General features: G+C 34.1%; 2 protein-coding genes and 1 long non-coding RNA gene across 3 annotated transcripts; 1 reads left to right on the forward strand and 2 right to left on the reverse strand.

Moving 5' to 3' along the window:
* Positions 1–1,636: 1,636 nt before the first annotated feature.
* LOC124454201 (L-amino acid oxidase bordonein-L-like) lies at positions 1,637–10,568 on the reverse strand. Its single transcript, XM_047005006.1, has 4 exons — positions 10,170–10,568; positions 9,133–9,238; positions 7,558–7,978; positions 1,637–2,312 (listed from the first exon to the last, which is right to left on the reverse strand). Exons 1-4 carry the CDS (start codon positions 10,561–10,563, stop codon positions 1,824–1,826), a joined length of 1,410 nt encoding a protein of 469 aa, XP_046860962.1. The 5' UTR covers positions 10,564–10,568; the 3' UTR covers positions 1,637–1,823.
* On the forward strand, positions 3,470–6,864 carry LOC124455101. Its single transcript, XR_006951709.1, has 3 exons — positions 3,470–3,956; positions 5,966–6,156; positions 6,310–6,864. It is a non-coding gene; the product is annotated as an uncharacterized LOC124455101 (long non-coding RNA).
* Positions 10,569–18,473: 7,905 nt separating the features above from the next.
* Positions 18,474–21,289, reverse strand: LOC124454202 (probable polyamine oxidase 4). Its single transcript, XM_047005008.1, has 5 exons — positions 20,837–21,289; positions 19,442–19,603; positions 19,060–19,146; positions 18,534–18,915; positions 18,474–18,495 (listed from the first exon to the last, which is right to left on the reverse strand). Exons 1-5 carry the CDS (start codon positions 21,231–21,233, stop codon positions 18,474–18,476), a joined length of 1,050 nt encoding a protein of 349 aa, XP_046860964.1. The 5' UTR covers positions 21,234–21,289.
* Positions 21,290–25,808: the final 4,519 nt, after the last annotated feature.

The raw sequence follows: 25,808 nt of genomic DNA on the forward strand, positions 1-25,808 counted from the left end.
CGGCTATTAGCTCCCTCAAAAAAATAACTTAATGGCAACTGCTGCACATTTTGTTCGCTTGTATACTTGAGAAAAGACGTATTTGAATATATTTTTGGGCACTCAACATCTTTTCGTGGAAATGGTGAAAGAGATATAAAATAATAAATTAAAACGAACATTAATTATTCGTCTGGGTGTTCCTTTTTTTGGAACAACTTCATTTACCTGATATGTTTTAAACATAAGCAGTTTTCCAGTTGCATAGGGTGGAACACATAATTTTATACATTCAAAAAAATACCACCCCAGTCAATTTCATAAAATCCCACTTAGTATGTTTTTAGTCAAAATACAAGGTTCGTGCCAAGAGACTTCATTACAGAGGTTGTGGAAGGAAGCAATATAATGTCAAAACACATCAATGTTGCTCAAATAATTATAATATTGTCAGAATATTTCAAACATGTCCTGGTGATTGAGTAGTAATTGATGTCTTTAACATATTAAAGATATCTTGTTAACCATGGAAAACGGAGACTTTTAACTAACTTTAATTTAGGTTGAAGACTTATGAAAAATTTTAAACTAATGCTGCTAAAAACTCTAAAAGGAGCTTTTTGTTGATTTTATTGCTATATTTTTAGGAAAGTTTAACTACTTAAAATTTATTAAGCAAAACTGAAACGTATATATTTAAAGCAAAAGGTTTTTCTGATGTGATAATGTGCACTTACTTCGTTAAAATATATTTGGTTATAATGTTAAACAAAACTACATCTTTTTTAAGATGTAAGACAGACTAATTTAACGGTATGTCCTCTTATAAACCACTGTGTAAGAATCACTTCTCGTCAAATATATCTTCATGTTATAAAAATGAATTTACATAAAGGGTGAGGTTACGGAAGCAGTGGCGGATTAAGACTACGTCAAATATATCTTCATGTTATAAAATGAATTTACATAAAGGGCGAGGTCACGGGAGCAGTTGCGGATTAAGACTACATCAAATATATATTCATGTTACAAAAATGAATTTACATAAAGTTTGAGGTTACGGAAGCAGTGGCGGATTAAGACTACGTCAAATATATCTTCATGTTATGATAATAAATTTACATAAAGGGCGAGGTTACGGGAGCAGTTTCGGATTAAGACTTCCTCAAATATATCTTCATGTTATAAAAATAAATTTACATAAAGGGCGGGTTACGGGAGCAGTTGCGGATTAAGACTACGTCAAATATATCTTCATGTTACAAAAATGAATTTACATAAAGGGTGAGGTTACGGAAGCAGTGGCGGATTAAGACTACGTGAAATATATCTTCATGTTATAAAAATGAATTTACATAAAGGGTGACGTTACAGAAGCAAAAAAAAGTTCACAAATTTTGGTAAAAAGTTCTTTCCATAAGTCGTTCATAAACTTGAAATGCAGATTTTAAACCACTTTCCAAAGCACCTTGTATCCACTTCGGGGTAAAAGAAATACCTTCACCAGCAAAATGAACGTTTCCCATAGGCTCCCATAAATACTTAATTTTGAAAAAGATATAATATATACCAATGTTTTTTTTTAAATTGTAAATTGTTATTTTTGAGAATAAAAGTTTGAGTAAAAATTGAAGAAGCTACCATAGATAAACGAAAATTGTCCATAAAATGTTATAAGTTGTATTTCACGTTATTTCTAAGTGTATAAAAAAACAACAATTTTACAGAGATTTTGAGAAAAACGTTGAAAAAAATGCGACGAGCATTTTTACAGTATTATCTTATAAAAAATAATCTCGTTTCTTAACCTGTCACTTCAATTAAAGAATTATGCGTTCCCCATATCATGCGCACCTTATATTTTTGTGTTGAGAAGCTTTCATTGCTTCATACGCTCCTTGATAAGATGGCTGGTTATACCAAGCATGAACAATACACGTTGTCACCATGTCTTCTTTGAATGCCGGATGGATTTCTGCGAGTTGTTTCATCACCTTTTGTTTCACTTGCTCTTCTTTCATAGATCCAAAAAGCAGAGCTTCATTTTTCCATGTGTAGATCAAAACAAGTCCTTCTTTTGTGTTGAGATCTTCCGGAGTGACATAATGAATCTGACCTATGGGAAGTCTTGTCTTAGAAACACCACCTTTGATTCCTTCATTTTCCCAGAATCTCTGCTTGGTCGGAATATAAATTTTTGTTGATTTCACAATAGAAACATCTTCCATAGCTTGAACACATTTTCTCATCGCCAACTGGGATTCATCATTATGAAGCTTTGGTTTGAAACTTATTTGACGCAAAGTATTTATTGGGGTGGAAACAATTACTGCCTAAATAAAAATCAAACAGTTTTCAAAGGGTTTGCTTAGCTTTTATTCTTAAAAACCAGGAAAGTGCACTCTCTTAGGTGTATATAAAACGATATATTTAATTTTTACAGACTATCCATGTCAATGAAAGTGAAAATCATTGAGTTAAAAATTCCTTTGAAAATTGTCATGGTGATTGACAAGTATAACCAGTTCTAAATATTGCTGAAAACTACAATCAGTAAGATAGCTATAATGTAAATGACACAATACGTTTGGGGAGACTTCTCATTAGGTGGCAACCAATGGTTACGATTTTATCTTACCAGGTACTAAATTTTAGGTCGGTATAGTGTCACGTTACGTCAAATACATTCTTCAGGTATGAAAATTCAGTTCTTAGTGCAACATCAAATCAAACAATTACTTTTGGTAAAGTTTCAGGAGACCTGGGAGATAGTAAGATTTCAGAAAACAGGCACTTAAAGATGTCTCAATGGAGACAACCTACAGACCCCACTAATTCCCGGAGAAGACCGGGTTCGCGTTGAAATTATATTCTAAAAGCTAATGCTTGTGCCGTGAATTAAGCTACACGCAACACTCAACTCTTTTTTTGTTTGTTGCGTGATTTTAAGTAAGGTGTGCCAACGCACTCAACTTGTCGAGCTTTAAAATCCTGGGATAACATACGTTTCAGTGACCAGCTAAAAATTCAACTATTTTCCTTCCGACGCCCTTATTCAGCATATGCGCTTCACAGTGCGCATGTTCTAAAATAGTAAAGAATGGTGCTCAAACGCAATGAACAATGTTGAGATACGGTTCGGGGTTCAAAGAGCTATAGAGTTAATTTAAAAGCTGTAAACTGAAGTACTTCAGAGACAATGCAATTTAAAATCGAATGATTTTTCCTTAGACGACAAACAACTAGTAAAAGCAGTGTACAAACCCTGTAGAGCTAGACGGATAATGTAATCGCATAGGATGCGAACAAAAAGCAAAGGCAAACTGCCCTCATACCAGTAGTAAGGAAATTTTTGTCACAATTGAGGCCTTATAACTATTATATACAAAATTGTAGCTATTTGAAAAGAAATATTGCACAGAAACCAGCCATACATTTTTGAAAAAAGTGAAAAAGACCAACAAAATAGAAGTATCAACTATCCTTAAAGGGGAAGTCAGAGCTCGGAACAACTTAGGCTCAAATGAAAGAGTATTGTATTATTACTTTGCATACCAAGTCTAAAATCTTTACGTTAAATACAACTCGAGAAATAAAGCAATGAAACTGCGTTATTTTGCAAATATAAATGTACATCCGAGCGAACCTGCGATCAAGCAGCGGAATTACATCGTTACGTCACTGCGCGACTCTGTAATCGAGCAATTTCGAAGAGAATAGAATAGATATTTTGTCTGTCAATTTTAAAGTCTTCTAGGTAAATGGCGTATTTAAACGATTCTTCGAGCGATATTTTAACCTGTTCTAACTTAAAAGATGGTAAAGAAATTTCAAAGATAAATGGAGGGTTTAAATATTATACTTTTGAACTGGTTAATGAAACGGGGACATATTTTTCTGACATGCTAAGACGAAAGCAGAAAATATGTGTATTGAAGATTCTAATTCAGAGTTTTAACGACACCACAATTTTCGAGGTATTTGTATATTTCTATATTACATTTTATATATATATATATATGTACTCTTTTATCTGGTTCACCATATTTACAGTCCTCGAAATCACAGTTTGTTTATTAAAGAATTGTATTAATATGTAGGCCGTGCCCACATACTTGGCAGTCGCGGAAGATTATTATTTAAGTGTTAGATAACCGGTTGTGTAACTCTCCGCTACTTAAGAAACTGTTCCCACTTTGTTTTTCTGTTTTAGTACACGGTATTCTGTGTTGTAAATTGTAGGTAAATCGTAAAACCTTGCTGTTGATGCCATCTTCAATTTCTGAATTTCAAAGCGCTGTTGCTAACTTATACTTACACCGAACCTTATTCTAACCATAATTACTACAAAGCCCACGATGGCGTAAAAAATTACTGGCAACATGGTAGCTATTTCTCAAGTAACGGGAGCAACATGCTTCAAATTGCCATGTGGCACTAGCTATAGAATAGCATGTTAATTATCTGCACGACTGACAAAAGTAGGACATAAACTCCTAGTTTTATGTATAGTAATAATAATATAAACAATCACTAGCCAAGCTAGCTTGCAAATTTGTCCTGTGATGTTAATTTCTTAGCTTTACCATTATTAATTTCTTTAGAACCAAATTTGCAGGCTGGCTTTGTCTCATATGTAGCTATAATTTGTTCAATTGCAAAGATTACATTTTGTCAGAGTAATAAACTATAGGATACCTGGCTTGACTGTTTCTTTTGTAGCAGCTAGTTGTTTGCTGTCATATTATCATTTATTAAATACTTAATTGACTGTTTACTTGGCCTATATAAAAGCCAGGTCTGTCTAGTCATTCTCTAACAAGAAAAATTTCTGATATTTAAAATTGCCAGGTATTCTATAATTTAGCCACACCTATGTGTGTATTTCAGCCATTCGTGATCGGTGTGCTGCTATCACTTCTTTTGCTTGGTCTTGGAGTAGGTGCAATATTCTTTGGAAGTTTAACATGCTTGTCTGATGGTTGAGGATTCATGTCCACATTGAACTCTACCACATCATCCATCAGTTGCAGTACAAAATCAAAACACTTTTTCTCCAACACTGGTTTCACTATCCATTTTTTACGTCCTTTTGGGAAGACCACCTTATACCTTTTTTCCCCTTCTTCCTTACCTCTGGTGACTGTTGCTTGCCTCCTTCCAGTGTTGGAGTTGTGATCAATCACAGCTAGTTGAGTACGGGCCACCATTCCCTTGTATGAGAAGTGTTTACGTTTTGATACATATTTTAGCAGCAAGGAATGGTAGACCTCAAGGTTGCCAGTATGGTGAAATTCTGTAAGCTGTTGTACATCTTTTAAAAGCTTTCTATTCAGAACAACCTCCTCCAATGCTATATGTGGGGCAGATCCAGCCTGCAACCATTTTGTTTTTCTTTCTTTGTTTTTAGATAAAGGGCCATGTGCACATTTGCAAAAATGTTTGCTATTTCTCCAATTATGTTTGTTGACTATATGATGTAAAATGGACACCCATTTCTCATGGAGCACTTCAGCATTTCCCTGACAACTTTGTGCACACCACCAAAGGTGATTGGATACAGACTGAATCCACTCTAGTAGCTCATGATTTTTTTTTTTCTTTGCCTTCTCTGTCAATTTTTTTGTCACCCACTTTGAGAGATGCCAAACATCATATTGGTGCACTATGGAAGGGTACCTCTTTCGCATTTCAGAGGTTATTTGAATGTGGCGGTCAGTTGTCAATGATCTCACTTTCACACTTTGCTCAATGACATTGTCAAGTGCTCTTTGGCATCCTTTTTTTCTCCATTGCATTAGAGGATGAAACTTCAGAGACTTGAACAAGAGAAAAGTCAATAATTTTCTCTGAAGTTTCATCCATTAAGGAATATGTACCATATTTTGCGCTATGACCAGGACTGTCTGATCTACCATCACCACATAAGTCAACCGGTTTCATTTTGTTTTGATGGTTTCAATAATTTCTTTTGTTGTTTTTATAGACATTGTCAATGACTGGGAAGACAATCTTATTTTGAACTTCATAAAACTGATCTTTATTTACAAAGTTTAAATTAATTGCATTTGCAAATTGCTTGGTGGCTTCATAGGTTCCTCCAGTCATGATAGTTGCAGCAGGAATTAAAATATTACCTGCTGGTTTATTGTGCAAATATGGTTGAGACTTCCACTGGTAAGTATGATTATTGCTACATGTTGTTTTTATGGCAACCATACTACCAATATGGGACTTCTCAATCTCACAAAGAGAACCACATATTCTACATGTTGCGAACAGCTTATCAAGCATGCTTTCAAAGACAATGAATTTTCTTTGATTTTTTAGTTCCTCACCTTCAGATTCCTCATCTGTATCTAGTTCCTCAAGATAGGTATAATCATCATCACTATCTGATGCAGCAATATCATCACTGCTTCCTAAAGAGATTTCTGAATCAGATGATATAATAGGAGTTGTTATGATAGGAGTTGTTGTGTTAGGAGTTGTGGGAGATGTTACTGGTTTTGGTGTACGACTTGAAGAAACTGCATTTAAAGAGGGGGCAACATTTTTTGAAGCGTTTTTATTTTTTAATGGTTTCCTTTTTCTTTGTGCAAGAGTTTGTATGGCAACTGTCCTTTGTCTTGGTGTATCACACTGTGCTTCTGCATCAATGAAAACTTTTGGCTCACATTGAATCTGGGCATCCTTGGACAATGGACTGGGAGGCTGATCTTCAATGCATGTTGCAAGATTTGTATCTTCATCTAGTGATTGTATTATGCTTCTAACTTCCTACAAAATAGTCAAACTTCTCAACCAAGAGAGTACAAAGCTAATTGTTTAAAGAACAGTTCAATAACTTCAAATATATTCTATATGGTTGCAATATCCTATTTACCTCATGTCTTGCAATTCTATCTCTCATTTGTTCTCTTCTGTGTGACATTTTTCGCTCGGGTTTACGATTTAAAAATGGAAATATCGATGGTACACTACTAGGTTTTAATATCTTTTTCGATTTCATGCCGAATATCTCCATTAGAGAAGTACTAAAGCAATCTGGGGTGAAATGGTCGCTACATACGTAACATGAATTTGGCTTCGGTATATTATCACGACGAACCCGTGCAAGCCATATTTTTTTGCATTGTTGGGTCGTTTGGCAATCGATGATACGATACATCGCTACCTTTTGTTTTTCTAGATCCGTTAGTGCAATTAGGCACCATGCAATGTGGCATTGTTCCGAAATATTTAAAGTAAACAAAGTAATTGTAATTGTGTCGCTTTTCCTGATATGTTGTCTATTTGAATATATATACGCTCCCGCGAAAGCGCGCAGTGACGTCACGAGACTTTACCGCTGCTTGATCGCAGGTTCGCTCGCATGTACATAATAGCTGATACAAAATATACAAAATTTCGTGGTTTCATCGCTTTATATCTCGACTTGTATTTAACTAGAAAATATAATATTTGGTATATAAGGTAATAAAAATATAATCTTTCATTTGGGCCAAAGTTGTTCCGAACTCTGACTTCCCCTTTAAACTATTCATACTCGATGTTCAATTTACTAATCTCTCGTACCTTCGCATTATACACATTTAACGCAACGTTACTTGAATAACACGACACCTCAACGAGATCTTTCAGAGGATACTCATCTTGATACCAGTAATTTATTTCGAAAACATGTTTCTTGTATTCTATGTCATCCGTACTCAATCCTTCATCGTTGAAAAACGATTTCGGCAAACTATGCATACCTCCTTTCAAGCAATGCATTTCATGAGAATACCATTTTCCCAGTTCAAAATCAAGGTAGGATACCAGTGACTGATCAAGCTGCTCCGTATAGCAAAATACAGAATAACCACGAACAGCATCATTAGACCATGGCAAAAGATTTCCAAGTTTAACTAAATCCAAGTGTGCTTGATCTTCAACAGGTACTTTAGCTTTGATTACATCGATATTACTTTTAAGAAACCTTTCCAACGTAAACTGACTTCAGATTTTAATCCAACGTCCCCATGCATTGACTTGATCATGTACACTTTTTGATTTCGACAACCAAGTTTAAAGCTGGTCTGTAAGAGCACCGATTGTTTCATCATAATATTTTTCTGCAAAAAAATAGAGCAAGTTTACTAAGCCCTAAGCTAATAGCCGAGGGCGAGGTCTTTACGTAGAACTATCCGACCGAGGTCTTTATGCACAGACCGAATCCGCAGAGCGAGGTTTGTACAAAAAGACAGAGGTCTAATATTTCTAAGCAAAGACCGAGAAAGTGAGGTTATTAAAGTTTATTATATGGCATTATTTGACCTGAAGAGAAGTTGCTTTCTTTCTCGTCTTTGCTGTTTTGCTTCGACTCACATTCGAAAATATTTTTTTGCTTCGTTTTTTTTTCATTTTGCTGTTTGCTTTACAAAGTTCGTTTCCATTTGATTGCAAAATTACGCATTTTGGAACGTGGCCCATTACGTAAAATAATGGACCGGCAAAAATGTTTCTGAGCGAAACAAAGCGCGCCATTTTGCTGGAAGTGACGCTTGGCATGTATAATAACTTCAATTAATCATGATTAAATGTCATTGCTCTCAATTTATAGAAAATGCCTCCAAGATTTCTCATTTCCAGAAAAATTCTTGCAAGAATAAAATAAAACAATATGGCGATTTTCAGGAAAAATAGATTTTTAATAAAATTGAAGAAATTAAGGTCTCGTTACACTTACCAATATCCAAAATATCGTCTTTTAAGGCATTATTCATGCAATCTTTCCAGTTCGGCCAAATGTTGTCAAAATGCTTCTCAGCCCAAACTGCAATGTGAAAACACGCCGAACGTCAAGTGGTTAATTTATTATCCGACAATGAATTATTAACCTGGACGATCATCATTTACAAACATGTAATGATTTTTTTGGTGACCTAACTCTCCTTTCTTTTTTTCTTTTTTTTTTGCCATGCATGCAAATGAATTGTTGCAATAATTCATTTGTTTTATACACTTCACCTTCAGATTTCTCGTGAAACCCATAGATGCAGGTAATGACATTTTTGTCAAAGTTAGGAAAAGGTTTTATGGACAGATTGAAACTCTTGATGTAACCGTCCGACAAAAAATGCGGTCTGTCTGATTAATCATTAGCATCACCTGGAAATCGCATAGCCCCCACTAAAAAAATAGAACAGTTCATTTTTTTCAAAACTGTAAGATTCGATGCTACAATTTTTCTTAATTTTCTGAGGAGATTCATCAACTAGAATATCAAAGTATTTAAATTTTAAAGTTTTTAATGGTTAACATATTTTGGCGTATGTGTTGGTTGCGTAACTTGCTCATGCATGCTTTTGTATACTTCATCATTACTAGATGAAAGACTGACCATGTCACTAGAGTCTTTGTGTTTGAGACATTGTAGAGAATTTGTGTATGAAACAAATGATAAGAGCAAAATATCAATGAAAGTAACAGTTATTTTTTGGCGTGTTGATGACACAAGTCCTAACCTTGAAATGAAAAAAAAGGTTGTTGTCACGAAAGCATAAAAATGGGGCAGTTCAGCAATGGAAAAAACTATGGTCTGATCAATCAAAATTTCATTTGTCTCGTTCATATGAGTTATTTGTCGTGCCTATACGTAGTTTAGCATTTGGGAGATTCTGTAATGATATTGTGGTTTTTGGGGTAATCTTGGGGAAGGAAAATCGGCTGACTGCAGAAATGAATACATATTTTAGAAAAGAAGCAATACCACTCTATTTTGCAAAGAGACGCAAATACATCTGGAAGAAGAATCATAGAAAACTACTTCATTGCACAGCAGAACAGTGACCAAAATAAAACGCACTTCTAAAAATCCCATGTAGCTAAATAGCCACACCAAGATATTTGGGTCATAAAAAAACTCCTTTACCTCAAGTCCTTTCGTATGCAAAATGTATAGATGAACCGAAAATTCAAAACAAAGTCTTTGAACTTTGTTGTCACAAATTTCACTTAAAAGACCAAATTGCTGTATACATGTTTTGTATTTTCGACTACAACATTTAGGATAGTTGTTTTGATAGTTAAAAATGATGTAGCTAAACATCTAATGACAAAACGGAATTATAAACAGTTATGAATTGGGTGGATTAAGATTCTTGCCAAATTAAAGTTGTAATAAATTGGAACAAGTTTATCCATACCTTCTGCATACAAACCAGACGCAAGACCACTTTCTTTACCATACGTAAAAATTCTTCCCCCATAACGGTCCGTTTGCTCTAAAACTGTCACAGAAAGACCAGCTTTTTTCAATTCATACGCTGCACTTAAACCTGCCATTCCTGCACCAACAATAATGACGTCACTGATTTTTTCATCTTCAGTAGCATTGATAACAGATCTTGGAAGTTGTGTTTCACGTGGATTATATCTGTAACGATTGTAAGCTGTTTGCAAACCTTCCTCTTGAATACATTTCAGAAACGTTTTGATTAATTCACTTAGCTGAATTGGAACTTGATTATTTTCAGGACGTTTTAAAGAATTGTCATTTTCCCAAAATCTTTTACGAGTTTTAAGATATTCTGACGCCATGGTGTACTTCTTGATTGGACAAAATAAAGAGTTTTAATGACTAATGAGTGCAAGGATACTTATTACTTTATGCATATTGGAAGTATACATACGGGACAAAAATTTAGTTTTTCGTTAAATGATCGTCATTTTCAATTATCGAATAACCACAATAAAATGAGTGCGCTGATCGGTCTATACTTGGGTTATTATTAGCCTGTGGAAAACAAATCTGAGCTAAAGTCATTAAGCCGAAAAACAATCCATTAAGTCTCTGGTACGCAAACTTAGATTTCTCCCGCCATAAAACCAACAGAATGTAGTAAAAAATCTTTGCGGGGCATTTTACGTTTGGTTTGAGCTTCAACCAATTCTTATTTGGTATTACATATGTTACAATGTGACCATGATTTTGCTATAAAATAACTGCCCAGCTGGGATCTCCGCGTTTATTCAATTAAGAAATACATGGCAAAGTTAATACTTCAACAAAAATGTATTGCCAAAAATTCATCAATTAATCTCATACTTATACTAACTCTCAAGGTAAACAAAAGTTTCTACAGAAAAGAAGTGATTAATCTACTACGTCTGGCTTTGGATCCTCCCACCCCCACCCTCCCTCCCAATTCAAAGGATTGCTGTACTTTTTAGATTTAATAAAGTGAATATCAAAAGTACACAAGATTTTTAGGCTTTCCTTTTGAAATTCGCCCCGGTCACATTTCACCACGAAAAAATTTATTATTTAATTGTTCAAATAGAAAGTGATGGTAAGGTGTAAAACATGTTGGTTTCGTTTATTTCAAAAATTTTGAGCGCTGCAAGGCTAAGCGCAAATTGTCGTCAATGAACTTGTTGGAAAATCACTGCCTCGCGTCAACAAAATTACTGCGGCCTTCAAAGAAAAAAATTACGACTTCGTGCCCTCTTATGTTGTGTGTATTTTAACTTGAAATTAATAAATTTGGAAAATATTTATTCATTATAATTTTTGCATATATAAAAGTTATGTTTGGTTTGATTTCAACTTGAAGGTGTTTTGACTTCAAAATTCATCCAAGAATAAGTTGCAATGTACATTCTGTTGCTCTACATTTGCTGCTCTGAAATGTTTTATTAAGCACGCTATTCTTTTATGAAAGCTGCAAAGTTTAAAACAAATGCTGTAGTGTAGAAGTGGGATAAAGGTAGGGCAATTGGTGGAGTAAGGGGAGGGGGAGAAAAAAGCCCCGTTACACAAGATCTGAGATTTGGTGTTGTATTCTCATTTAGGTGTCGATGCTGTTCCTCATCGTATATGGGTCAAACCACACGTCATTTGCACATTAAAATATCGGAAATCTTGGGAATCTCTCCCTTAACAGGGAAACTTCCTCTTGTCCACCACCGTCCACAATTCTTTCCCATATAAGAAACACATCTCACTCTGCCGATTTTAATGACTTCTCAATTCTGTCTTCTTCCTAATACAATTATGACATTATGATTCACGAAAGCCTTCTCATATCTAAGCTTAAGCCCTCTCTTAACACCCAAGGTAACTCAATCCCCCTTCACCTCCTTTAATATACTCTCCTTTTTATTTTATTCCGTCATCTGAACTTTCTACTCTCCTCATATGTAATTTAACACCTTGTAAATATATGCTTATATTTAAAGCCTCATGCAAAAATTTCTATAATTTAATCTGAAGATGCTTTAACATTGGCATCAATCCTGTGTTTATTAGGGGATGGGGCAACATATTCATATATTCTGCTATGCCTGGCCTAATTTCTTTTCAAAACAATATCACTTTCAAAAGAAGTCAGCCTGGCATCACAGAATATATGAATATGGTCCTCATCCAATTATCGCAGGATTGGCGCCAATGTGTCTTAAGTTAACGTCATTATTAAAAAACCTTCATTTATTATTTCTGATTTACTATCGTGATGGACTTTTTATAATTCATATGTAGAGCTATTATGTTCATAATGAAAATATTATTGCTAGTTTTGCTAGTTTAATTTGAAAGGCTGTCATTACTGTTTTAGAATGATAGTATTCTAGTAGCAGTACAGTAATAGAATTTAGTATACAACTATACATAATGTTATAAATAATGTTTTCGTTACTGTGTCAAAAATTACAATCATTTATAAATTATAAGCCATTGCAGCAGACTCATTTTCTTCACTTTCAGAGCTTGTCACGAATAGCTTGGTATGAGTGTGTGTAAGTCTATTTCAAACGTATATTAAAATAGCAGTCGTTCCTTGTAAGACTTGTGATCTTTCATCTATGAGTCATTTCAGTGAAACATTGTGAACATATACGATAATGTCAAACAACGCTGTCGCGTATTTCTTACAATTTCATGGCTTCAGTCTCGTCAAAAGAGCACCCTCCCTCTGATAAATTTAGTTCTTTAGAACTGTTTATAATTTTTCTTTCACTTCAAAATAATTTACAGCAGTAAATGATGAATTTCCAATCTTGTCATTTTGCAGGTTGATTCTGGCATACTGCAGCTATATATTATCAGCAGTTGATGTGGGGTATGTCAAAACATATAAAAGAAGCTCATTTTCAATTTATAAGACTTTTTTAGCAACGCTGTTGGTTGGAAATTTGTGAAGAATATTTAATACAACAAAACTCCCAACAGGATATGCTCAAAATATTTGAAAATGGAAAGTGTGTCCAGTTATGTATTCTGACCATCGCAAGATCTGACTGTGTTTACTATATAGTGACAGCTGTGACAAAGTTTATATGCTTTCAAACGACAAAATAAAAGTTCCAGGAAATATTGCAATTCTTGACTTGAAATTTAATTATATTGGTGATCTGGTACAAAAAATATTCACTGTTATTCTGAGATTCATATTCAGATATTCAAATATATCACTGTTATTCTGAGATTCAGCCAAAATGAGCATGCATTGGTTAATAATTAAGCACCCATAGGTTGGTAGGTTGGTTGCAAGTCAAGATTTCATTTCCTCACCGCATGTTTTTAACTTGTTTCTTAGTGTCAATTAATGTCGATTCTCCAATTAAGATTCAAACTGCCTTTTCTAGTATGAAGTGTGATTGGCTCTATTTAATTTAAACTGTACTATGTGCAAAACATGCTTGATTTCGTCGAGACATATTATTTATACTAACGGCCTTAATCAACTATAATTGATGAAAACTTTGAATTTATTCCCAATTCATGCAAATTTCAACAATATTACTTTCACAAACCTACAGCTGTTGAAAATATCGCCACCAAACCGACCAAAATTTAGTATCATTATGTCAATGTAACAACACCGCCATTTTTTGCATTCAATACTTCATGTAACTTCTACTATTACTGAAACATTTCGGAAATTTTCAGCAAAAGGAAATTAGAAAATTCCCGCCTTGGCACAGGACAGGCAACAAAATTTTATTTGTAAGAGGATTAGTTCACGCTCATTTACAGGTTGAAACTTTCCAATATTGTATGTGCTAACTGTATGTATGTGTAACTAAACATGAAAAAAGTGTGAACAATTTGCATATATATCTATAAAGAGTTACTATTTGTTATGCTTCTCTAATTTTTGCGAATAAGGAATGATTCAAGTAAGCGCGTTTCGACATTTTTTGTTTTCTATTGTTATATATTTTTAGGTGTTTTATTTAAAAAGTCAACTAATATAGAGAGTTATAAGAAAGTTACATTGTAAAAGATGTCTAAAAAACGTATAGTCAAAGAGGCAGCGGTTTTTTTAACCTTTGCAGTATCCTTGGATGTTCTAGTTTCTCTTATGAGATAAACAAAAAGACATAATTCAAGAGCAAAAACCTCGTTTTCGGTCCATGCTTCCCGATACCTTCTTAAGCGTAAGGCACTAGAACGCCGCATGTTAACGTTTCGGTTAAAGATCTCCACCCCTTTACGCTATCATACTTGGGGATGCCAATACGCAGCAAACTTCCGCCCATCAGACCCAGAGATAACCTGCGATAGACTTTGCTCGGGTACGCAGGAAGAGTGCGGTCGCGACCGAAGTCTGTGCCTCTAAGCCACTGCATACTATATTGCACCCAGCTTCCACTGCTAGTTGACATCTACTATAGGAAGTTTTAAATTTATATATATTGCGATTAAGTGAGCTAATTGCCACAAGTGATGTGCAAGTACATATAGTTAGTCGTTGCCATGAATATGAACAATCATTCCAGTGGACTGAGCATGCTCGAGCGCATGACCAGATGACGTCTCTATTAAATTGTTACTAAGCATGCTATTTACTTAAAAATCAGTTCTAGTAGATGCAATTGGCCGTTGCCATGACCGTGAAGTTGGGCAGCTAATAAACTCGACTGCTCACGCTTAAACAGACTGCGCATGCGCAAATGATTTATCTAAAAATTTGTGACTGAGCGAGATAACTATTCCATAATCGATATTAGTACATACAGTTGATCGTTCTCAATTAACTTGTGACCGAGCCAGCTCTGAAATTGGTGCTTGTATATGCGCTAAGCAATTTTTCATTAATGTATTTTTGGCATGCTCTTTGTCTCTTAAGCTTGTTTTAACAAATCATATCAAATTTATCAACACATTGTCACGCCACTCGTAATATTCTTAACAATGTTAGATATGTTTTTATTTTCTCCATAACTTTGTATCTGCATATTTTGTCCATAAACAAAGCTCCAATATTTATGACAGATATTATAATTCGTGGATTGAGGTAGAACACATACTTGAAAATGAAACTTCCAACAGTGACACAAAATCAAGCAAGACTGGGGAAAAAGAAAGATGCCAGTTTGAAGAAAGCTTGATGAAATTGAACGTAGTAGAAAAAGCTTGTCGAAATTTATGAAAAAGTAAAACATATTTATTTTTTTAATTTACTTCATTTACTTGGATATTTAACTAACTTTAATGCAATTTCGTCCTCTTTCAATGATGTGTATCTCTATAAAGTTCACCTCCATATATTAACAGGTTTCTTCCATTATTCCAATTTATCAACTTTAACTAAGAAAATTAATCGTTGAAAAAACTGAAACATTTTCAAATAAAAGAACAAAAATTATAAAAACTTTTAAAATATGATTTAATTTTGAAAAGACAAATTACTTGAAATGCGAACACAGAAAAAGAAAAGTGTGTTGAAAATGTTATAAATCAGTACGTCAATGGCCAAGTACATGAAACTATAAGTTAGACTATAAAGGTTTTCATAAATAGTGGACACAAACTTTAATTTCAATTACAGAAAAACTTCACAATGTATGGTTCCAGGTTCTTTCCATATGTCGTTCATAAACCTGAAATGCAGCTTTTAAACCACTTTCTAAAGCACCTTGTATCCACATACGGGTAAAAGAAACTCTTTCCCCAGCGAAATGAACGTTACCCATCGGCTCCCATAAATGCCTAATTGTGTAAAAAAATATTATGTATGTTAGGTAAAAAGTAGTTTGATTAGAAGTCTACCATATATAAAGATGAAATTTCCCATATTTCTCAAACACTTTTACAAATATAAGAGCAAATTGTTAAAACAAACAACAAATGTTGTCAAATTGCGCTACAAAGGGCCATTTGTTTTTTGTACGTTAAGAAAACGAAAATAAAATTATAATTTTCTTTTCGTTTTTCTTGTTTTGTTGCGCCAATCTCTAAAAAACCAATTTCAAAATTGAATTTTTGTGTTCTGGAGAGTGTGACATTGTAGTCCTAGTTATAATACGACTGAAGTGTTTACTTTGAAAATCAGAGCATTAATTTAACCAAAAGCGTACATTCAAAACAATGACTTGCAAAACTTCCTTGTATCTGCGAGGTAAAACGACGGGACATTAATTTAATCAAATGCGTACATTCAAAACAATGACTTGCAAAACTTCCTTGTATCTGTGAGGTAAACTGTAAAATATAAATACAACACAAAGTGTAAAATAATAAACTTTCTTCTCTTGATAGATTCATATATTCTCCTTAAATCATCAAATATCGATTCGTTAATACTATGTCATCGACAAGTAGAGTCTGTTAGGACTTTGCTGCATCAAAAAGTGTAGTGTTCCTAGCTAGCAACGTGATGATTATAAAACTCGTGTTCGCTTGCTTTTGTTTACCACAAAAGAAACATTCTTGATTCTAAAGTTTTAAATGAAGTTTAAAACGGGCTCAACGGAGCAACAACGTTTGAAAACTACATCGTGCGTTGACCTTGCACGGTGAACCATCAAAGCTGCGGTCCTGCTATTTCTGCAAAACCTTGCTTTTATATGGGGAATATGCAGCTAAGCGTTAATGAGATGTTTAATCTTTTGCTGATACTTGAATTTAATATTGGTTGTGCAGAGGTTGATAAAACAAAAAAAAACCCCGATTTTTATTTGCGTTTTTAAGGAGGAGAAAACAAAAACTAAAAGTAAATGTTTTTTAGTTTTTCTAAAGCGTTAGAAAAAGAATGGCCCTTGAAGAAATTGTAAGAAACAGGAAAATAGCAAATTGAAGACAAAATGAATTAGCCCCCTACTATTTACGTATTATTCAATTATTCAGATGTGATAAAACCGGGAATTTGAACCATTTCAAAAAAAAAACATCAGAAAAATTATGGCAAAATCGTGTCGCATTATTGTGCTTCATCATATAGCTGAGGTTAGCAACCAAAACAAATATTATCTCGTCTCGTTGTTCTTTTATTTTAAACTAGAAAGTACTGTAGTTCTTTTCTCCAGACAGTAGAGACTACTATTTCTAAAGGAGTTCTTTTTTATTTGAAAAAGAAATAAGTTGTTGGGGTCTTGCTTGTCTACAAATACGTTTGTAAAAAAGTACTGTTTACCCCGAAATTTTCGCACCTAGTACTTTCGTAATGAGATGTTTTCACTGCTCCATACGCTCCTTGATAAGATGGCAATAAAGGTTGTCACCATGTCTTCTTTGAAGGTTGGATGAATTTCTTCGAGTTGTTTAACTACTTTCTGTTTTACCACTTCTTCTTTCATCGACCCATAAAGCAGAGCCTCCTTCGTCAAAGTGTATATCATTAAAAGCCCTTCTCTTGTTTTGCAGTCCTCCGGGGTGACGTAATGAATCTGGCCTATGGGAAGATTTGTCTTTGAAAAACCACCTTTGATTCCTTCATTTTCCCAGAATCTTTCTTTGGTTTGAAGAAAGATTTTTGTTGAATGCTGATTAAAAACATTTCCCATTGCCTTGACGCTTTTTTTTATTGCCAACTGGGATTTAATATCACCAAGCTTCGATTTGAATTTTATTTGACGCAAAATGTTTATCGGCGTGGTAATAATTACTGCCTACGAAACAACAAAATACAAGTACAATTGCGATTATTCATTTTATGAACAAGAGCACACACTGTAGATTATGTAAGAGGATAGTATTTTCTATTCAGATTTCAGAGTTATCATGAAAAAGTTTACGATTACCCAATGGCTAACCAATAGTTTAAATACATTGTAAGATTAATTCAATTAAATGATATCACTAGAAGACACGCTCAGACATTCTTAAGAATCACGTCATTATACTTATTTGTGAAAATGGTGCTTCTATAGAAAAATCTTTTAAAATGGAAGAAACATCAAAATATGCACTGTACAACTTAATTGTTAATAACTCTATATGAAAAATTAGAAGGAAACACATTTGCAAGCCAAAATATAAATAATAATCGAAAAGTATATAGACAGTTTCAGGAGACAAGCATTGCACAAAAAAACAAACAAATATTAGAGAAAGACTTCATGATTTTCAAATTTGGTGTCAGGTGAACTTATGAATAACGCAAAAAGTTTAATTTCCTAAACTTACCTTTGCCTTAAACACACTTGGTGCATCATTGATAGAATAACATGACACCTCCATGACATCTTTCTGTGGATATTTTTCTTGATACCAATAATTTATTTCATACACTTGTTTCTTGTATTCTATGTCATCTTTAATCAATATTTCATTGTTAACAAACGCTTTGGGCAAATTATGCATACCACCTTTCAAGCAATGCATTTCACCAGATGCCCACTTTCCCAGTTTAAAAGAAGGAAAGTGGACTAGGGACTGTTCAAGATCGGACACATAGCAAAATACGGAAAGACCACGAACGGCATCGTTAGACCATGGCAAAAGGTTTTCAAGTTTGATTGCATCCAAATCTTTCTGGTCTTTAACAGACACTTTAGCTTTAATCACATTAATATTACTTTCCAAAAAGCTTTCCACCGTGAACTGACTCCAAATTTTAATCCATCGAACCCAAGCGTTGACTTGATCAACGACACTCTTGGAATTTGATAACCAATTGTAAAGCTGGTCAGTGACTACATCTGTTGTTTCTTTGTAATATTTGTCTTCAAAAGGAAAACAAAGAAGTTATGTTTTATTCGTGCTCATGGTCCAACACAATCATATCAAACAGTTATCAACTTGCCTTGTAAATAGTCTCATTTTATGGCTGACTTATAAAAACTGAAGATAAGATTCATTAAAGTTACAGATATCAGTAATATCTCCTTTTAACTCTTCATTTATACCATCTTTCCAATTTGGCCAAGTTTTGATGAAATGTTTCTCACACCAAACTAAAAACAAATCAAAAAGTATCGTAGCACATTCTATAAAATTTAATGACAATGAAATAAAAATAAATAGCTCTATTAACAGTGTATTTAGAAGTTAAGGTCATTGTCATAACTGTTAGCTAACTGCCCATCAACTGGTGCAAACAGGTAGCTACAAGGGCAAGCTATGACTTTTGAATATTCTGTATTGAAGAAATAGAGGTTATAACCATTTCAGGTACATCCTTTTACTTCGCAAAAACATTTAGAATTTTATTATAAATTTTTTGTATTTTCTACTTTTAAAAAAAATTACCTTCTGTTTTTTCGCGATATCCATAGATACTAGAAACGACATTTTTATCGTAATTTGGAAAACGTTTTATTGATAAATTAAAGTTCTTGATGTAACCATCTGTCAAATAATGTTGTCTCTTAGATTGCTCGTCGGACTCGCCAGGAAGTCGCATAGCCCCAGCTAAACAAAGAAAAAAGAATTCATCTCTTGTACAAACTATTAAAAGGCATGTATATATAATAGTGTTTAGTAAAGCTACATGACACTCTTATTTGAGTAAACTCGTGATTTCAGTTGTAAGCATAATTCTACTTCATTGATTTTATCAAAGCTTAACATTCAATTGAAAAAGAGTCAATTTAAGATGAGATAAGTTGCCATCTTGGCTTTCCTTATTTTTCATTGTCAATGCGAAAGTAAACGGTTGTACATATGTTTCATGACATCGCCCTCATCACAGTTGTGCATTATACTTTTGATTTAAAATTTTTAAAAACATATATAAAACTTAAACAATTTTAAACAAATGATAAGGACTAATGTAAGCATCTCAAAAACTTTGTTAAAGCTATAAACGTAAAATGCATAACACTGAGCAGGTCAACAAATCCTGTGACGGGTACCATCTTTCTCGTGAGTTTTTTAAATTTTTACGTCTACAGAAGCGTACTAGCAATAATCCAATAATTGTTTAATTTGTTTTAGATGAAAATAAATTTCTAAAGCTAATATTTTTAATTTTTTTTTTGCTTTAAGATTCTGTAAGTTAAGAAGTATTTATAGCGCATACTAATTTCTACTTTGGAACAAAAACGTTTCAGTTTTTCCCATATCTACAGACATGCGAAAACAAAAAACTATAGGAAAATACCTTCTTGTTATGGGTAGCTATAACTTCACAGGAAAATGTAACTGTCGAAAAATTTTGTACATTTGATGTTAAATCACAAAAAGGAAGTTGTGTTTTATTTATAAAATGAAATTGGTATATGTCATTTTTAACTTCAACCTATTGCTCAGCGCCCCATTCTAAAAATGCTAAACCAAAATAAGTTGAGAACACGATGGCGTCCTCAACGCAGTTCTCTTCGACATTTAGACGCCGTTGTCGTTTTGTTTTATTTTGGCTGAAAATTTTTTCTATTTTATTGTAACTTTCACGTGCCTCAGTTCACTCCGAACTTTCTTCTACGAAACCCATCTGCCACAAATGCAATCCTAATAATATTGAGCAAAATTTTCAAAACCATGTTTGGTGTTGACACCTTGTACTTAAATAGCATATTTAGCAATTTTACATAAACGTCAAAAAGTGGTCTTTTCAAGAGTTAATTCAACGAATTTCAATAAATCATTTAAATAAAACGATATTCAATTTAAGCATGCAAACAACCTTGGCTAATCAACTCACACCTTCTGCATACAAACCAGACGCAAGACCACTTTCTTTACCATACGTATAGACTCTTCCACCATAACGCTCTGTTTGCTCAAGAATTTTCAAAGAAAGACCAGCTTTTTTCAACTCGTACGCTGCAGATAGACCTGCCATTCCTGCACCAACAACGATGACGTCAACCATAGTTTCATCTTCTTGTACAGCACTGACAACCGAGGTTGAATGACTGGATTCCTGATCCTTGTATCCGTAACTATTGTAAGCTTTCTGCAAACCCTCATCTTGAATACATTTCAGAAACGTTTTTATGCAGTCATTGTGCTGTATTGGAATTGAATTGTTTCCGGGAAGTTTTATAGGTTCATCATTTTCCCAAAATCTTTTATGACTTAAAAGATATTGTGACGCCATTTTATACCTCTTGATTGCAGAGAATAAGAAATTTTAATTAGTGCAATGAAAGTAGAATAAATTATATACTAGTCAGCAAAGTAATATATGACAATTCATAAAATACTCCTTCACTCTTTTGTTTCTAGGAGACATTTATGACAATTTTAACCAAAAATCCTCACTAAAAACACTATGCCGTGTTCCTAAAAAATATATACCTTGTCATTGAGTTATATCTTGCTAAAGTTGAACGAAAGTAATTTTGATTTATGATGTAATTTTAACAAAAGTACAATGTTCTCGGGCATCTAAGCAATACTCGTTTGATAAATTGTCCTTTCGACCTGTACTTTTAAACACGTAAAATTAAAAAGGCAAATAAAAATTCCTAAACGTTTACTGAGTACATTGTCAACTTGCTACGTTGTTTAGTTGAGTTTCATATAAAACTGGAGTCGCAAGTACGTATTTCACCGTCACGTATAAATACAATTTTGATGCAAGATCAAAACAATCTTAGCATTTAAAGGTTATGCAACTGATTAAATTACAGAATTAGTGTTAGATATTATATTACAGGTTAAATATTGTATTAATGTGGTATATTTGTTTGTTGAGGTCTGGTTTCAGTTTTTTAATGTAGAGCGCTTCTTTCAGTTTAAGAGAAAAAGGAGAGTTTTTCTCTTAGCGGTGTCTAAGATGCGAAAACATGAATGGTTGTATTTTGATTTGCAATGTGGTGAAGTGTGAAGGTGTTTATAAATATGTGAGTTTTTGTCGGAATGTGTGTGTTCTTTGATACGCGTGGAGAGATGGCGAGTTGTCTCACCAACGTAACGGGAATTACATCCCGCACATGAAAATTCATAAACCACGCAAGATTTGAGTAGAAATGGAATACTGTTTTTAAAACTAAAAAGATTTTTTATTTTGTAAGATGAGAAGACCAATTTGATTTTTAAGTCAACACAGAAGCGTTTTGCTAACTTCCGTAGTTTTTGTTGAGTTGTGTGTGAGTATGAGCCAATGTAAGGAAGTTTGAAATAGTATATGTTTGGTTTGTTTTGGTTAGGTTCATCTGATGCTTGTGTGTCTGATTGTATTTTGTCGTTGAATGATTGGATGACTTTGTCTATGAAATGGACAAGAAAAGAATTGCGTTTTAAAGTTTCAATTAGTGTGTTTATGTCATTTTCGCAGCCGTTTGTTGTATTGTTGATTCTGTGGATGCGTTCAAGGAGAGTTTTTACAAGTCCTGTTTTATAATTACGTGGTGTAAAACTAAAAAGTTCATTAAGTGTCCAGTGTAAGTTTTCTTTTGAAAGACGGAAGTTATGCATTTGTCTGAAGTTGTGTCATTAGTGATAAGTATGTCTATGAAAGGCAATTTATTGTCCTGTTCTTTTTGTACTGTAAAGGTAATGTTTGTGTGTTGTAGGTTTAAATAATTAAGGATTAATGAGGCGTCGTTTTCGTTGTTAAATATACAAAAAATATCATCTACGTAACGTCTGTAAAAAAGTACGTTTGGTCCGTCGTAGTTAGTTAACCAATTCTTTTCATGATAGCCCATGAAGAGATTGGCAAGTACTGGTGCCAGTGGAGAACCCATTGCCCCCCCCGTCGGTCTGGTCATAAAAGTGTTCGTTAAAGAGAAAGTTTGTGGGTTTGTGGGTTTGTGAGTTTGTGGGTTTGTGATGTAGCGATGTTGAACAATTCTTTTAAGTCATATCTGTTGATGTGAAAGTTGGGTTGTTGTGTAAATAATAAGTCGAGTGCGATGTCTATTGTTTCAGTTAGTGGAATGTTAGTAAAGAGGCTCTTGACATCGAAGGAAGCGATATATTTGCTGTTGATGTCTTGGTTGTTTAGTTCGTCTTTAGTGGTGTAATCGTTGGGAACTAAAGGGCTAAGTAACGAGCATAGGTATTTCGATAGTTTGTAGTTGTAAGAGTTTATGGAAGAGACTATTGGTCTTAGTGGAGGTGGTGTGCTGTGGTCTACGTGTTTATGGAGTTTAGGGAGGCCATAGAACCTTGCTGGTTGTGAGCCTGAAGGAAAGATCTTGGAATAGGTGTAGTTGTCAATAGAGCCCTGTTTTTTGAGTTTCCTAAGAGAGTGCTGTAGTTTAGCTTCTCGAGAGAGTGTGGGGTCTTTCTCTAGTAATTTAAACTTGGATTTATCGCTAATAATGTTTAAACATGAGCTATTGTATACTTCTCTGTCCATGATAACTACTCCGTTGCCTTTGTCTGGTTTTAACAATAAAATGTTCTTATTATTCCTAATGTCCTTTAGTATGCGATGTTTCTCGAGATCTGATGGTGACGGAATACATGAGGAAATGTAGCTTTGAGCAATGTGGATGAGTTCATTCTTTACGTGGATGTAATCTTCTTGGTTTTGGAGCTTGTTTTGTATAGTGTAATGGATCCGTTCAAATGTTGCGAGGATATCAGCATCGTTGTGTCTTGGAGGTCTTATGGAGAAGTATAGTCCGTTCTTGAGTAGGTCGAGTTCATCAGGTTTTAGTTTATATGAAGACAGATTTGTGACGGTTTCTCTGTGCGTGAAAGGTAGCGTTTTGTTACGTGTGAGATTCTTTAACTTCTTTCTGTGGTTACATAAGAGTGTGTTTATCGTTTTCGTAATAGTCTTAGCTAGAGCCTTTTCTAGAATATGCCAGTCGACTGTATTTAGTAGTGCTTCGAGTTTCGATGATATCTTGTCCATATTTCTCAAGTTTCCTCTTTTCTTTTGACCGTTTTAATACAGCAGAGCGAAGCAATCGCTTACAAATAGCATGGACATCCTGAGCATTAACATTCATTCAGGCTCACAACCAGCAAGGTTCTATGGCCTCCCTAAACTCCATAAACACGTAGACCACAGCACACCACCTCCACTAAGACCAATAGTCTCTTCCATAAACTCTTACAACTACAAACTATCGAAATACCTATGCTCGTTACTTAGCCCTTTAGTTCCCAACGATTACACCACTAAAGACGAACTAAACAACCAAGACATCAACAGCAAATATATCGCTTCCTTTGATGTCAAGAGCCTCTTTACTAACATTCCACTAACTGAAACAATAGACATCGCACTAGACTTATTATTTACACAACAACCCAACTTTCACATCAACAGATATGACTTAAAAGAATTGTTCAACATCGCTACATCACAAACCCACAAACTCACAAACCCACAAACCCACAAACTTTCTCTTTAACGAACACTTTATGACCAGACCGATGGGGCAATGGGTTCTCCACTGGCACCAGTACCAATCTCTTCATGGGCTATCATGAAAAGAATTGGTTAACTAACTACGACGGACCAAACGTACTTTTTTACAGACGTTACGTAGATGATATTTTTTGTATATTTAACAACAAAAACGACGCCTCATTAATCCTTAATTATTTAAACCTACAACACACAAACATTACCTTTACAGTACAAAAAGAACAGGACAATAAATTGCTTTTCATAGACATACTTATCACTAAAGACACAACTTCAGACAAATGCATAACTTCCGTCTTTCAAAAGAAAACTTACACTGGACTCTTAATGAACTTTTTTAGTTTTACACCACGTAATTATAAAACAGGACTTGTAAAAACTCTCCTTGAACGCATCCACAGAATCAACAATACAACAAACGGCTGCGAAAATGGCATAAACACACTAATTGAAACTTTAAAACGCAATTCTTTTCCTATCCATTTCATAGACAAAGTATCAAAACATGCTTTATAGAAGCGGGATATTCGTGTACATATATAACTGATTACACGGTTGTTGTTGTATGGCAAGCGTCATTTCAGGTGCTTTAATTGGCTCAAACGTATTGTTTTCCTTTATAAAATAAAAAACAATGAAACGCGAGCGGTGATTGGTCTCCAGCCGTGTTTGCATTAGTCAGTGTAAAACAGAACTGATAAGATATGCATTCTGTGATTATAGGCACATTAGGAATTATAGTAATTTACTGTTTAATATTTATTCTGTCATAGTGTCATTCATTGCAGGGGCGGATCTAGAGTATGTCAAATCCGTCGCGCGACGGATGTTTGAAATTCAAAAATTACCTATTCATATTAATTAAAAATCATTAATTATTCTTACTTTAACCAAAAAGAATGATAGCACAGCGCTTTAACCAACAACTACAAATAATAACGACCTTATCTAAAAACATTTGAGAAATTAACCTTCCACTCCTCTTCCTTGTAAACGAGACAAAAGTCTACTCAAAAGCAGAGAGCCTTGTACGCTACAAGTCCCGGGCTTGTGACCGGTATAGCAAGTGAAAGGTTTATCATAGATTAATCAAATGAATATTCCTGCTCATTTTTTGTTTGGAAGCATGTTGAACAGTTCATATGGACAAAGCTCAAATTCCATATTAAATATCAGTAACATAATCCGGTGTTAATGTTAAACAATACATCATTGCCCTTCAGTGAAAGCATCCCGCTTTCCACTGGAAAAGAATCTAATATCGATGTTAAACATAGATTGTTACAAGCATCCAGCTTGCCAATATGTATAATGCTCTCTGCTTTTGAGTAGACTTGT

This window comes from Xenia sp. Carnegie-2017, unplaced genomic scaffold (genome assembly GCF_021976095.1).
Source record: "Xenia sp. Carnegie-2017 unplaced genomic scaffold, XeniaSp_v1 HiC_scaffold_3, whole genome shotgun sequence".
In the NCBI taxonomy this organism is placed as follows: domain Eukaryota; kingdom Metazoa; phylum Cnidaria; class Anthozoa; order Malacalcyonacea; family Xeniidae; genus Xenia; species Xenia sp. Carnegie-2017.

Coding starts and splice junctions, on each gene's coding strand:
- LOC124454201 (XM_047005006.1), bottom strand. CDS start 10,563: ATGGCGTCAGAATATCTTAAAACTCGTAAAAGATTTTGGGAAAATGAC. Junction 7,979..9,132: donor GGGGGCTATGCGATTTCCAG/GTGATGCTAATG, acceptor TAAAATCTGAAG/TCAGTTTACGTTGGAAAGGT. Junction 2,313..7,557: donor TAAATGTGTATAATGCGAAG/GTACGAGAGATT, acceptor ATTTTTATTTAG/GCAGTAATTGTTTCCACCCC.
- LOC124454202 (XM_047005008.1), bottom strand. CDS start 21,233: ATGGCGTCACAATATCTTTTAAGTCATAAAAGATTTTGGGAAAATGAT. Junction 19,604..20,836: donor GTCTGGTTTGTATGCAGAAG/GTGTGAGTTGAT, acceptor TTCTTTGTTTAG/CTGGGGCTATGCGACTTCCT. Junction 18,916..19,059: donor AGGAGATATTACTGATATCT/GTAACTTTAATG, acceptor TTCCTTTTGAAG/ACAAATATTACAAAGAAACA.